The sequence below is a fragment of the Heptranchias perlo genome, chromosome 27, assembly GCF_035084215.1.
Source record: "Heptranchias perlo isolate sHepPer1 chromosome 27, sHepPer1.hap1, whole genome shotgun sequence".
NCBI classification, from domain to species: Eukaryota; Metazoa; Chordata; class Chondrichthyes; order Hexanchiformes; family Hexanchidae; genus Heptranchias; species Heptranchias perlo.
Window position 1 is genome coordinate 32,834,469 of NC_090351.1, and position 15,541 is coordinate 32,850,009.

The 15,541-nt window shown below is 43.8% G+C and overlaps 1 protein-coding gene and 1 long non-coding RNA gene across 3 annotated transcripts in view; one reads left to right on the top strand and one right to left on the bottom strand.

Annotated features, from left to right (window-relative positions):
* LOC137344547 (N-fatty-acyl-amino acid synthase/hydrolase PM20D1-like) overlaps positions 1-15,503 on the top strand; it is a 51,234-nt gene extending 35,731 nt beyond the window's left edge. The window contains exons 9-12 of the mRNA XM_068007593.1: positions 6,664-6,735; positions 8,975-9,140; positions 10,790-10,889; positions 14,346-15,503. Coding sequence (XP_067863694.1) covers positions 6,664-6,735; positions 8,975-9,140; positions 10,790-10,889; positions 14,346-14,475 — 468 coding nt within the window. The 3' untranslated portion in view covers positions 14,476-15,503. The remainder of the gene's footprint in view (positions 1-6,663; positions 6,736-8,974; positions 9,141-10,789; positions 10,890-14,345) is intronic.
* Positions 1-15,541, bottom strand: part of LOC137344549 (uncharacterized) — a 103,098-nt gene that overhangs the window by 74,409 nt on the left and 13,148 nt on the right. The gene's annotated exons all lie outside the window — the stretch shown is intronic.

The window sequence follows — 15,541 nt, forward strand, 5'->3', positions numbered from 1 at the left end:
GGGAGTACATCTAACTAACGCAAATGACCCTGACCCTGAAAATTGGCTGAGGTCTGTGGCATATCCTTGTAGTAAGTGGAACCCTCACCCCATTGACCGGATATCTGGTGATGAAAGGTATTGAATAAAAGTTCAATCCTGTCCACAATTGGGGGGTGATTTTGAACCCCAAGAATGGGTGGGTTGGGGGCGGGTGGGAGTTGAAAATAGTTGGTTTTTGGGTCGCGACCGCAACCCGGCTTTATTTCCGGGTTTAACGTCGGCGCGGGAAAGTACAGGCTTCCCACTGGGAATGCAAAGTCCGAAAATTTTGCACTTGCGAGCCAAAAAAACAACTATTTTCAACTCCTACCCGCCCCCAACCCACCCCTTCTTGGGGTTTAAAATCACCCCCTTGACGTCCATGCATGAGTTCTTGGTTGATTTTTTTTTTGCTCTCTAACTCAGGGAGATTGAGGCCAATTGCAGCACTACCGCCTCCACAGATCTTATTTACTCTGGATTCCTGCCCAAATACTCCTAATAGAAACCACATAATTCAGGGGACAAAGTGGATACAGGCCAGAATGACATAGTTTAGAAATTTCTGACTTGTGAGTTCCCCCAGCTTCTTTAATATTCCATGGAACAAGTTGCCGCCTCGTGCAGTGAGTGCTGATTCACCGTGTACCTTCGAGAAAGAGCTGGGCCGGTTCCTGGCTGGAGCGGAGATCCCATTATACAAGAAGTAGGTACTAAATATTAATAAAAGATGTGGTCGATGTGGTCTCCCGAGCTAGTTTCGATCGCCTAGAGGGTTTGAAGAGGAATTTTCCAGTTCTTTTCTCCCTAATTGGCCTTGAGTTTCTGATCCGTTTTTTCCGCCTCTCGCAAGAGATTACATCACATCGGGGGTTGGGGTAAGGCGTCTCTTGACATGATGTATAATGCATCACAGCTGTATAGAACAGGCTAAATGGAAAAGCTGGTCTCTTCCTGAGGTACGCTTTTGTATGTTCATATTCTTTCCTTCAGTTCCTTTTTTTAAAACCTTATCTTTATTGTTGCCATGGAGACTTTTGAGTAGAGTCTCTCTTCCTGCTAGCTTCCGCCATTGATGTTGTTAAGTATGAGGAGCCCAGCCTGATACTCAATCCCGAGACGCCAAACACCCTCCTGAAACCATGCTACTGACTGGGAAATTTGTAGCTCTGTTGCAAGTGTCAGATGTGCTTAAAGACACAGACACTAGCTGTTAACATAGGAGCCACTTTAGAGAGACCTAGTAGAGGTAGGGTTGCCAACTCTGGTTGGATGTATTCCTGGAGGTTTCATCACGTGACCTGCTACTTCCAACCGCCCCACCCAGTCAAACAGCCTTTTTCCCCCATTTCCAATATTTTTCTTACTAGTAAATGAAAATGTTCAAAGAAAATGAGAAAAAAAAGCACACATTTTTAATGCCCTTAAGATTGTTCTACTGGATTGCTCGCAGCAGTGTCCAGGCGATGAATCTTTAATCCCTGGAGACTCAAAGATATTCCTGGAGGGTTGGCAACTTACCTTTTTTTTAAAGTAACAAAAACTTAAGGTAAGAATGTTATTTTCTTCAGCAAAAAAGGGGGAACACTTTGACCAAAAAAATCATCCCCCTTCCGAAGCTTTCAATCCCGTTTAATGACTGCTAGGTTCAATACCGCAGTCAGTTCAGAGCAGCTGTGAGCTCGGTGTTGGGAGTTTCTCTGAAGAGTTGCTGACAATGTGAAACTAAGCGTTGACATAGGAAGAGTTCGGATTCTGTAGGCGATGCCAATCACTGGGATTGTTTGCAGAAGGTTATTGTTTAACTGTGGATGAGCAAATTTCCAAACAATTTTCATAACCAAATCCAAAGCAGCTCACATAGAGCCGGCACGGACTCGATGGGCCAAATGGCCTCCTTCCTTGCTGTAACCTTCCTATGATTCTATGATAAGGTAAGCAGTCTGTAGTGCAGCAAGATCAGATTAAAATGCCTGAGCCATTATCACTCATTCACCCATAAACTCAAACAAGGTGTTTAAACATTGACTTGTTGCAAAGCCAGGTTTTTATAAAAGATTGGCTGTTAAACTTCAGTTTGTTATTGGTGACTGCCAATATTCCACCTTGTGATCTTATTGTTGTACAACACATCCTGTAGTTGGCTTCACTAACTTTTTAATATTTAAAACTCTGTGACTGTTGTTTTAAAGAAATAAACATTTACTTTTGAAATGTCAGGGCTTCATAAAAGGGTTTGTTCAAACTTGTAGCTGTCACAACTAACTAAACTCACTGCTTTCCCTCGCTCTCACTTGGCCTGCCTTCCTCCCTCTCAGACCTTTGCTCCTGCACTTTCTCGCTCTTGCTCTCCTTCTCATTACTCTCACTCTCTCTCTTTCTCTCTTACTTTCTTGGATCACTCATTGCTCCCTCTGTCTCTCCTTTTCTGTCTCTCTCCTCATTTTCTCTCTCTACTCGTAACTCCAAGTTTTGCTTGTTGTTTGTAAACCTAATGAATAATTAATATTTCTCACTGTTGAAATGTCTAATAAATCCCAGTAACATGAAGTGGTTAATGTTGGTCATGTCACTGATCCATAACTAGATTTGGAAATTTGAGGCAGCAGATGGACTTTTGGGTATCCTGGAGTGTGTTGGTATCATACACGATAAATGGATCTATAACACACATGGATATTGCGCTGCAACAGAGGATATGGGAAGCCCTCATTATCTATCTGGTCTTTTGGCTCCTGGAAAAGAACTTAGGTCTGAGAGGAAAATGTAGCTCCAGCTTTTGGTTTTATAAAGTCTTATCCCCACTCTCCAATTTTCTCCTCTCCTGAAGGTTTTGACTCGAATGCGGAGTATTGTTCCATGGATGCCAACAGCCCTCCACCGCCTCACCTGAGTAGTCATTCATATATGAGCTTAGGCAACGAGTATTGGTCGGCTATTCGACTGCAGAGGGCATCCCAAACAAGCCTTTTCCTGATCTCAGCTGACAGCCACACACAAACAGATTCCAGCAAGGTCACTAGGCAGTAATCAAAAGGAAGAACTCTGGTTGTTTTACGTTCCCTTCCCTAGCCCAGGGGCACAATCGCCAATTATTGCATCCAAATTACTGAGATCATTTAACTCAGCAAAGGTGTGCCATTGAGCCTGGGGCATTCTGATTTGTATGGCTTAGTACTGCATTAGGCATTGCCTTCAACCACTGACTAGAAGATTTACCAGTAATCAATGGTAAATTAGTCCTCAATCAACCTGTCATAATTGCATCAGGGAGTGGTCTCAATGCTTTAATCTAATCGAAAGAAGCTTAGTTCTGAAAATCGTGTTTTCGAAAACCTCCGAGTTCCCGGCCAATCCCCAGATGCAGCAAAGGCAAGCGGCTCTTTGGCCTGACCCTCAGCACACGCGCTCTTTCGAGCCAGAATTGAACCAGCGACCTGAGGAAGACTTTGCTTTCCACTACAGTCTACCAGCTAAGCTATTGAAGGGAAGTGACTAAAAGGCAGCACCTCTGACCGTGTAGCACTCCCTCAGTACTGCACTGACGTGCCGGCCTAGATTATTGTCTCACGTCTCAGTGGGTCAGAGGTAAGCAGGCAAGAATACAAAGGAGAGTGGGGGGATTATGCAGAGAGTGGGTCGGGGGCAGGCAAGAATCCAGAAGAGAGTGGATCGGGGGCAGGCAGACAGGAAAGGGTTAGGACAACAGGTAATTATAGGAAAGCACTCTGCAGATTGGTGTCTTGCTTATTCTTCCGATGTCAGTTTTACTTATTGGCAAATTCAAAGAATGCGCACAATGTGTAAGATTTACCCAGTGTTAACCAATCAACCCTTCTCTTCCCTTTTCAGTAGGACAGGTTCTGCTTTCCCTGTAATGCTTATTATGTTTATTAAAGCGTTTGTGTTTTTCCGGTGTTTTTCTCAGATGTAAGTACAGGTTTTCGCCACATAGAAGCAGCCATTGAACACCAAAAAGATTGTAATGTACAAATTGCTGCAACTTTAATGAGAGGCTTTCATTGAGACCAGATAGGGACTTGTTTCACAAGAAAACATTGCAGAACCATTCAGATTTGTATAAGTGACTCTAATAATGCATCGGGTATATGGTGTGCAGTTTTATATATCTTTATAAAACATGGTGTATCCCCAAATAACTTGACAAGTTTTATCCAGCCTGTGTGTTTTGCAAGTAATTGAAATTAAAGGGACAAATACACTACGTGGTCGATTTTGACTTTTGGAATCCTAGGACCCCTATTTGCATATTAAAAGGGGCCTACCCCCTGAGACAGGTGGACACCCATCGATAGGCTCCTTCCCAAATTTTGCTGACCCCTTGGTCGGTGTAAAGCTACTGACCCCATTTTGAGGTCATTGTCGTCCATTGACGCCAGGCGATAGATGTGAAAATTGACTCTTAGAGTTTAATGCTTGCTTATTTTTAAGAACCGCAGCCAGACAGCAGGGCAGAAAGAACCGCAGACACGTAGTGGGAGAACCACAGATGGTCAGAGACAATACCATAGACACATAGGGGGACAGAGACAATACCACAGACACAGGGGGACAAAGAGAGAACCACAGACACACAGGGACAGAGAGAACTGTGGACATATACAGAAGGACAGAAAGAAAATCACAGACACATAGGGACACACAGCAAACCAGAGACAAACTAAGGGACAGAGAAAGAACCACAGACTCACACATAGGGACAGAGAGAGAACATGACACGCAAAGACAGAGAGAGAGAAAACCACAGACATGTAGAAGGACAGAGAGAGAACCACAGATAACTAAGGACAGAGAGAGAGAGAACCACAGACACACAGAGTGCCAGAGAAAGTGATATTATACATTTACTGCCAACGGTGGATCTGTCGTTTGAGCAAACCTGATGCAAAGACAGGCTTACCAAAAATAAAACCATTTTATTCGAGAGCTTCTGGATTTTGCTTCAATACAATTGGGTGTATCTATCTCTGGATAAGAAGCAGTAACAATAAAAGGGGAAGGAAGGAGCAGGCATGGTGCAGGTGGGGGAAGGGAACATTTTAGGGACTGAGACATGTCAGGAAATCCTCAGCAGGGGAGGTCATGGAGAGGGATTTCTGAGGGATGAGAGAGAAGGTGGAGTTTCAAAAATGTGCAGAAATTTACTGCTGTAAAACCTGCAGCACTACTGAAAGCTCTTTATGGGGGTGCCCGCGAACAGTGGGATCTAAATTCACCCAATTTAGCAGTGGGAAGGCCCAAGCAAGATTTTCACATGCGCCCAGGCCACTGCTAAATTCAGCAGGGCCTTTCTTTTAGGCGGCCACGGCAGATGCCCAAAATAAACCCATCTTCCCGGGTCGGGGTCAGTTATTTATGCAGGGTGAGCATGCAGCAGTATCTTCACTCTCCAAAGGGAATCCTCAACTCCTGGGTGGGGCCTGTTTGAAATGGAGGAGGCGGGGTTGGACAGAAGCCCACTAAATCTTCCTGCACTAAGTTTTGAACGGGCTCTGAATGAACCCAGCAGCCATACAGCAGGTATTGGGAAGGGGAGAGTTGGCCATCTCTTACCTCACAGACAATAACCCCCACAGCCCCCGACCTCCTTTTTACTTCTCCATTTGCGATCTAGAGGTGGGGACAGAAAGAAATCCCAAGTCCCAATCCACTCGGCTTTTGGACCAGGCAATCTGGATTTTGACCATGGTCCGCAAAAGAAAAAAGAAACTCACTTCAAGCCATGATCGCACTCCCCGTCTCATCTCTTGTTTTTGGTACATGATTGAAGTTGATAAACCAAATTAAAGTGGTGGTGAAATCCTTTAGGGGTAAAACTCGACTTGGGCAGAGATGCAAAATGGGCAGTGTCGCATCTGCTGCCAGTAATATGGCCCGTCCAATATCGAGTTCCATTGACTCGGGCGGAGCGCGTAATGGATCCGGACACCGGGCGGGGCGCGTAACGGATCCGGACACCGGGCGGGGCGCGTAACGGATCCGGACACCGGGCGGGGCGCGTAACGGATCCGGACACCGGGCGGGGCGCGTAACGGATCCGGACACCGGGCGGGGCGCGTAACGGATCCGGACACCGGACGGGGCGCGTAACGGATCCGGACACCGGGCGGGGCGCGTAACGGATCCGGACACCGGGCGGGGCGCGTAACGGATCCGGACACCGGGCGGGGCGCGTAACGGATCCGGACACCGGGCGGGGCGCGTAACGGATCCGGACACCGGGCGGGGCGCGTAACGGATCCGGACACCGGGCGGGGCGCGAAGAGTGTAAATCGATCTGAACGTCGGGCAGAATGTATAATGGATCTGAAGGTCGGGCGGAGCGTGTAATGGGTCTGGACATCGGGCAGCAGATGCGTCACCGCCCGTTTTGCGTCACCGCCCGTTTTGCGTCACCGCCCATGTCGAATTTCACCCCCATCGATTCCAGAGACGATGTTACTTTCTCTTGTTTGCTTTGTCCCGTTTATTGTGATCCAGAACAGCTGCAGGTTGGAACAAATCCTGTTTTACAGGTTGCCAGTTTACAGTGCCTCGTGCAAATGATTACTGAAGAGTTGATGCAGGTGATTTAAACTCTGAATCTTATTTAAAATTTTTTTCTTTTTTCTTTTTGTTCAGGCGAACGTGATTGCTCCTTCAGCAAGAGCGACAGTGAATTTCCGCCTCCACCCAGTGCACACGCTCGATGAGGTACTCCGAATACTAATTGTGTAGCGACTGTAAATGGGAACTCGTGTTCAGAATGATTGGTTCCCTTTATTTCAACCAAGCAGGCACTATAATTAGTGATTATTATTAATGATGTAAATTGCCATATCCCAGTACCTTGTAAGTAATCTTGCAAATATCTTGGGCCACCAAAGGGGTGAATTTGCTCATAAGTCTCTCGTGGAAGTTCGGTAGCGTCCCAGTTTACCCGGGTAAACACGGTTTCCGCTGAAGTTACTGGGGCGAAGCAGGAGACGTCCTGAGGAAATTCACCCCCCAGCGTGAGTTTTCCTTTAATTTACTCCAAGTTACTTTTTGATAACCCTGCAGTAATAATGTCCTAAAAGAGTGTGATGCCCTTTTGTGAATGTGGTTCAAAGCTTCACTATTTTTCTAGCACATCGCCACAAAGCAGTAAGAAACCACAGAACTAATGGTAAAATTATTCCATTACAGTCCTGCATCTAACATGTGTCAGCTTGGCTCAGTGGTGATCCTCTTGCCTCTGAGTCAGAAGGTTGTGGGTTCAAGTCCCACTCCAGGTACTTGAGTACCATATCTAGTCCAACACTTCATTGTAGTACTGAGGACATGCTGCACTGTCAGATGTTTCTGGATCAGACATTAAACCAAATGTTTAAGGGACTGTAAAAGATCCCATGGCATTATTTGAAGAGCAGGGGAGTTCTCCCCCAGTGTCCTGGCCAACAGTTATCCCTTCACCAACATCACCAAAAACAGATTAACTGGTCATTTATCTCATTGCTGTTCGTGGGACCTTGCTGTGCACAAATTGGTTGCCGCATTTACCTACATTACAACGGTAACTATACTTCAAAAGTAATTCATTGGTTGTGAAGTGCTTTGGGACATCCCGAAGATATGGCTCTATGTAAATGCAAGTTCCTTCTCCTTTCTTTTCATGTACTACATAAACCAAATATACCAAAGAATCAGCTCAAGCACTGTCTACCAATCTCTAGCCAGTGCTGGGACAGGTGATTTCTGCCAGGCCAGTGGAAGGCTGCAACAGTCGGTCTTAGGATCCCCAGGTTTAAGAGGGGAATTGGCCATGGTTCCCACCCCTGATCAATACCCAATGATCCCAATTGGAAGTATGTAGATCGGTCTCAGTTGTGACGCCTCCTCCCCTCCATGGGCTTGTTAGTATTTGCTGATCAGGTTTTCACACAAAGAACAGACACTTGTATGAGGCACCACAGTGCTGCTGAAATTTGTAGATCCATACCCTGACACAAGTCTCCATCTTCAGTGGAAAGGGCAAAAGAATTGGGGGTCAAGGAAGTACATACACTGTATGTACGAACATACAGTACACTGATGTAGCACATATTGTACGTACAGCACAGAATAACATCAATTAAAGGCTGGATGCAAACGATAAGGGTTCCTCTATTAATGAAAAATAGGAAAATGTCTGTTTTGTAATTAACCACTCCCTCATGAAATTGCGGGAGCCTGTGTCTTTGAGATGTGCGATTTCTGAGACTACAGCTCTGTAAACAGATCATTAATTATGATGGAAAAGAGACTTGTTTTTCATCAACAAAGAAATCGCACCTCCAATGTTAGCAAACTGCATTTGTGAGTTCTGATATTACCTAAACTGACTTGTGATTCGCCACAGGTAGCAATGAACAAACTGCCCACGAGATTAAAGGATCCGCTTTATTGGCCTTATGGTCAGCTGAATGCTGGTACCACTCCTCTATTTTTTATTAATTCATCCTTAACTCCTTTCTCACAAATATGAAATTGCAGTGACCCTCTCCTCCAGCACTTCACATTTGTGTTGGAGGATTAGCCTGGGGTTTTCTATGCATTGGGCACTCATAGGAACATAGGAATTGTGAGATGAAGAAAGACCATGGTCCATCTAGTTCACCTTCTACCATCCTGGTAGTCACATGACACAACGATAATGGAGTTGATGACTAATCATAGCAATCACTCTCTATCAATTAGTCAACAACAAACCCAGACATGAGGCGAGGAAAATCCCAATGGTGGAGAGCTTTGGGAACCATCGGGCCAAAGTCACCTTTTTCATTCCAAGCATGCTATACTTACTCATCCCCACTGTTCAAGCAACAGCTTGAAGTGCATAAAAATCTGAGAGAGATTTAGCACAAAATGTTTTCCGTCAGTTGTCATGGAAAGTTAATGCACTGAATTGTGTTTCATTCATCTTTCTTTCTAGCTTCTCTATCAGATTCAATCTATTATTTCTGATGAACGAGTGAAGATTGAAGTTCTCGGGTTCTTTCCCTCTCTTCCAATGAGTTCTTACGATGACAACTCATTTGGATATCAAGTTATCAGAGCAACAATTGGAAACGTTTTTCCTGAAGTAGCCGTTACGCCAGGTAGGAGATAGATTCCTAAACTAAAGGACTTCCATTACATTTAGATTTGAACAATGTAACGACTGGAATCTCACGAGCGAGAGATGTTGTTCCACTTGTTCGCCATCTCCTAGTAATACTGAATGGTTTCCTTGACAACAGATAGAAATTCTGCAAATTTTACAACTAGAACTGTTTATATTGCCATTTGGATTTGTGACTAAAGTGTTTTTAAAGTCTGGGTTTGTGCAGCGGAAGCAACCCATCCATGATGAATACATTGATCCTCTGCTACTTGTTACATCATACTCATCGCCAGCACAAGCACGATGGGCTGAATGGCCTCCTTCTGTGCTGTATGATTCTATGATCTGTTATTGTGGTAATGTTGACCTACAAATTACCAGAAAATGTGGAAAAGTGACACTGGTGGTTAAGGAACTAATTTAGTTTTACCTCACAAAATTCAATCTAGTCCAGAAAAACGGGGGTGAGCAAACCTGTGCGAGTGTCTCTGTGTCTGTATGTTTGTAACTTTGCAGAAGTTCAGCAGAAACCCACTCCTCCAGCGATACAACCCTACAAACTCTCCATTCCTGACTCCAGCCTCTTATGCATTCGGCTCACCATTGACTGCCAGGCCTTCAGCCACCAAGACCCCACATTCTGGGATTCAATTCCTAAACCTCTCCATCTCCCTTTCCTTCTTTAAGACTGTCCTTAAAACCTATTTCTTTGACCATGCTTTTGGTCATCTCTCCGTACATCTTATTTGACTTGGCATCCATTTTTGTCCCTTGCTCTTCTGTGAAGCACCTTGGAATATTTTTCTACATTAAATGAACAATATAATTCCAAGTTGTTGTTTATGTATACTCCTATTCCTTGTTTATCCTCCTAAAATATATTACTTCACACTTAGCCACATTAAATTGCATCGACCACCCATCTGCCCATTCCACTAACTTGATTATCTTCCTGAGGTCTTTTACAACCCTTACCACTGCCTTTCATCAAATTTTAGACTGTGTTCCCTATGATCAATTCCCGATCATCTATAGTTACCAAGAGCAAAAGTTAACCCAGCACTGATCCCTAGGATACACCACTTCCAATTCTTCTCCAACCTGAGCAGCACCCATTTACCCTAACTTTTGATTTTCCAGCTGTCAACCATTTTCTATCCATACTGCTACATTTCCTCTGATAATATACTTCTGAATTTGTTTAACAAGCCTCTTGTGAGACACCAAATCGAAGGCCTCTGAAAATCTATATACAGTATGGGAAATTTCCACTGGGTTCTCCTGATCTTTGCCTGTAATTTGGTGGAGTTCTTCGAGAAACATCAGGAACGGGTGTTTATAGCCACTTACAAAGTTTTTCCAGGGGCTCCGCTGATCTCCCACTGAAGTTACAGCAGTAGATGGGAGAGCCCCTAAAGAAATTCCAGGTCTACATCTACTGCATTCTCTTTATCTATCCAGTTGGTCACTTCTTCAAAAAGTATACTAAATTTGTCAAACGCGACTTATAGATTAGAATTATTGTCCAATACAGGATCAATATTAATAGTTTGTCATTCATTCAGTGAAGGTCAAGAAAAAGGAAGAAAACAGAGCTTCGTACTTGCTAATTAATTTCTTTCTTACCCTTCCCTTTGCTTCTAGGTCTCTGTGTTGCTAGCACAGATACCAGACACTACCAGAACCTGACCAGGGAACTCTATAGATTTGTACCCATGATATTGAAGCAAAAAGACTTATCTCGGTAAGAAATCAGCACATGGATATCATTCAAGTTTGAAGCGTTTCCTCTTTGAGTCCCAAGTCCAGCTAGGCTGTTCATAAGTAACATTCATTTAACTTTGGTCACTGCCTTGGGTTGAGGAATGCTGGCATATTGAATGTAGTTGCCTAGCGAGTGTGTTTGTGCTAACCTGGGACAAGTAGATACACAGTTGACACTGATTCATTATAACTGCTGCAGTGAATAATTTTCTAAATTTGCACAGAGAAAGCAGGATAGGTAGGTTCGATATACAGCATCTTTTCTTTTCCAAGCATTAACAACTGTCCTCTGTACAGCATTATTAACTCTTTCTTATCCCATGCAATAGCAGCTCCAAACCTTGTGTTCCAATCTGTCTTTCTATTCTTGCTCTCTTCTTGCCTTTAATACACACTTAGGGACCTTATATCTAAATGCACTTATTCCACCTTAAATTCCGAAGCATCTCGTTCGAACATCCAGCTTGGTGTCGGCTTAGTCTTATTTTTGGCCACTAGCATTGACTACCTGATTAACCTGCATCTCCATGTTAGTTCTAACACGTACGCCCTGATTTTAATTCGGGGCGGGAATCGGAGGCAAGTGGGCCGAAGCGGGCGGTGAACTGTCCGCCCCCTCCCCCCAGAGCACGAGGCCCGGGAGATTTGAACGCCCCGACACCGATTCCCACCCAAAGCCTGCGGGAATTACGTAACCGTCAGGAGGCGGAAGTCAAAGTTCATGGGGGTGGGGAGGGTGTGGTCAGGCTGCCACAGAAATTGTGTGGTATAATTTGGGGACCCCAGAAACAAGACAAGTAAGGGATTGGGGGAAAGATAGGAAAATCCACGCTCCGGCCCGAGGTCACTCCTGCTCCTCCTGGCCCATAAGGAACCTTTAAACATTATAAAGGATCTCACCGAACTAGGCCTCGTGCAGCCAGGATCCTGGGTTGCCGCCAGCATTTTGTGACAGGTTTGAGACCGCACGGGCCTTATTCGGGGACGTGGTTAAAATAGCGTGCGCGTCCCAACATTGCCATTTAAATTAGCCCCCCGGTTTCTGGGGCGTGCAGCTTTCCCATGCCTGAATTCAGGCAAATTACAATGGTGGGGGCGGGAGTGCTTCAGGAACGCAGCGCGAACCACAGTTACTGGGCAAGCGGATAAGTAAGTGAGTCACTCATGTATGAACCTCAGAGTAATTGTCAGTGAACTATTTGACCTGTAGGGCATCATTACGGCCAAAACCAACCCCGTTTTCACCCAATGTCCACCCACACCCACTCCTAGCAGGGATTACCAGGTAGTGGTGATCAGAATCAGGAGTCCTAGCTAATTTTCCACTGCCTAACCCAGGTGCATGAGACTAATAATGATGTCCCTACAGCCATTTGACTGAGATCAGCTAATTCAGCAGAGACTGGGAAGTGAACGGGAGATGTTTCTGGTCTGTATGGCTTAGCTACTCACTGGATAAACTTGACTGAAGCATCAGGAGGGCCAAATCTAAGCATTATTCCCACTCGTGGGAACTTCCCTCCAAAAAGGTGCTGCTTCATAGATCATTGTGCTTATTACATACTCCCGCTTCCTATTTGGGGAGAGGGCATCAGGAAGGTTTTATTGCTGCAGGGATTGAATAGTGCCTGGCCCTCCCCTCCAGTTGTGGTCTATTTTGTACGGTTGGCTGCACCATTGAGAGGAACTTTTGTCCAGCCGTACAAAGATTCTCGGTGATTGGGTACAATTCTGGAAGGTGGCCCCTTGGGCACAATTGTTATCATCATCAGTAAACAGTATAATTGGGATATATTACATTAAATGTTGTCACTTTATCACTACCCCACAGCACAAGCTGACTTGTTTGCATTACTCCAAGCCTATTCCCATCATAAGAACATAAGAAATAGGAGCAGGCTCCTCGAGCCTGCTCCGCCATTCAATAAGATCATGGCTGATCTTCAGCCTCGACTCCACTTTCCCGCCCTATCCCCATATCCCTTGATTTCCCCTAGAGTCCAAAAATCTATCTATCTATCTATCTCAGCCTTGAATATGCTCAATGACTCAGCATCCACAGCCCTCTGGGGTAGAGAATTCCAAAGATTCACAACCCCCTGAGTGAAGAAATTCCTCCTCATCTCAGTCTTAAATGGCCGACCCTTTATCCTGAGACTATGCCCCCTAGTTCTAGATTCACCAGCCAGGGGAAACAAGCTCTCAGCATCGTGCTCACCAATAGGTTATAATTTGCTTTCACTAGATCAATTGGACCTTGGTGAATATGGAAAGAACATAGGAAATATCAGGGATAAGAATAAAAACAATTGGCCCAACATAGCCCATCTCTCTAGTACGTTAACTTTCTCAACATGGCATCTAGTTGTATTTTGAATTTTTTTTTCTCTCTCTTACTTTGTATGGTAGATTATTTCAAATATTTCTCTCTCTTTGAGTAAAAAAGTTTTAAATTTACTTTCACTAATTTCCATTTCTGTTCCCTGGTCCTACCTTCCTGACTTATTCTGGGTTTCCCTTATTTAGATCATTTAATACTTTTCAGTGAGGTCCCATCCACTTAACCATCTTTGAGACTGTGGCTGTTCCTTTTGACAGCCCAGTATTGCTAATTCTCCGGGAAGGGACTAACAATTGGAAAAAGAATGTCAAATGGTCTATCCGAATGGAGGATAATAGCTCAGACAAAAGAGCAGCTGATCGGGTATCCAATATGAAAGCAAAAATATTTGCTCATTTGTTGCATCTGCCAGTTACTTCCTTAAGTAATATAATAGTACAATCCATTCCGGCCTGCACCTCTTGTAATCTCGATCTTGGTAGCATTGTTTAGTTCTGTTTTTTCAAGATACTTTGTATCATTAGATAGATCGCATGGTTTAGTCATTTTTCTTGACACACACACAGCTGTACACATATGATCAGTCTGAGCTGCTGATTGGGTAAATGCTTATTCAGCGAGACCCACTGGCACCTAAGAACACACCTGTGATATGAACAGATTTCACTACGCTGAGCTGACTAGCTTCTAAGTAATCTAAAGAACTGACGGATGAATCAGAGATGTGCCCTCTAAGTGATGACTTTGGCCTTTGATATCAAGATGATGGCAATTGACAATTCTTGAGACAAGCACTGAGTTAATGAGTGCTATTGAAATTCTGGTCAATGAGATGAGACACATGAGGTAATTAAATAATGAATGCAATTTTACAGCTATAGTGTTGAAATATATTCCTGAGCCTTTCAAAAGTAGCCTCTGGTGATATCTCTAATGCTCCAATGCACTGCAGTATTGTGTGGTATAATATTCAGTCATAACACAGGATTGTAACTCTGCACAGTAATTTGAACAGTCATCCTCACAAGAGTTGAATAATGCTTTTTTTAAATAGCATGTTTTTTTTTCTTTCCGCTCTCTCTCTCTTTCTCTCAGGATACACGGTGTGAACGAAAGAATATCTACAAGGAACTATGAAGAAATTGTACAGTTTTACTTTTATTTGATGCAGAACTCTGATTTCTGGAGCCTACCAATCCCTCACAGTGCCTCACACGACCTATAGAAAAAGGGCAGCAAAATGTCCTCAGATTGACATAGCCTGCTCTATCCTTGAGATTTTCCAACATAAATCACAGTGGGAATAGCCGTAAAACATTCCCATAAAATCCAATGAAAATTCTGCCACAGTTAGTTCTCTCTTAAGCCCTTTTAGAAGATTCTAACAAATTGTCATTCTTTGTAGGTTTTTTTTAAGTGGGGGAGGAAGGGGGTGAACGTAATTAGTACAAAGCACAGGAATACATAAGCACCCCAGTGACTCAGTGTACAGACCAGGGTTAATCTCTGGTCTGTGTTGAGTTGGTTTTAGTGTCCTTAGGCCAGTAAAGGGAGGGGGGAAGAAATCAGCCAGGGTAACCCCTTCTGAGTGCAATCCAGCAATCCCGAGCTGGAAATGTTTGTGTGTGGATATCGAGCGAAGAAGGTTGGTCAATTTGACTGTCGACACTCACTGACTAAAGTGGCACATGAAGAAGAATCACTGAAGAGAGGGACTGGAAGACTGCTGCCTCCTGTGGAAGTTTGCTGCGACACTAATCACTGCCTACATGATTCAAGAGGTACAGGGAGAAAAATCAGAGGGAAAATTGAAAGGAAAAGATTTTTTCCGCAAATGTCCACAAATTACTGCTGGATCCAACCAACCCAGTCACATGAATACATGAACATTTTACCTTATACCAAAGAGAATATTGAATGTGTTGTCTTGATTAATCTGCTTGGCATATAATATTACCAGACAACTTTTGAGTGAGGCAGAGTTTGAAACATTTTTAACAAAGCTGTTTTCACAGTAATATTTATAATTCTATTTTGTTGACTGCAGCTCTTGTTTGAGAGAATCATACAATGAAGGTATATATTTAAAAATCATTTATTCATAAATTATAAGCTGCCGGTTTAGGCCCATTATGCCAGGGGCATTCTTTCATGCCAGTCTTGTGGTTCCATAACACTATTATTAGTTTTATAGTATTATGTTATACAGTATTATAATTATTGAAATAATAAATAAAGATATTTTGAACCTTGTGTGGCTGTTTTATTCTTTGAAATAAAAGAACAACCAA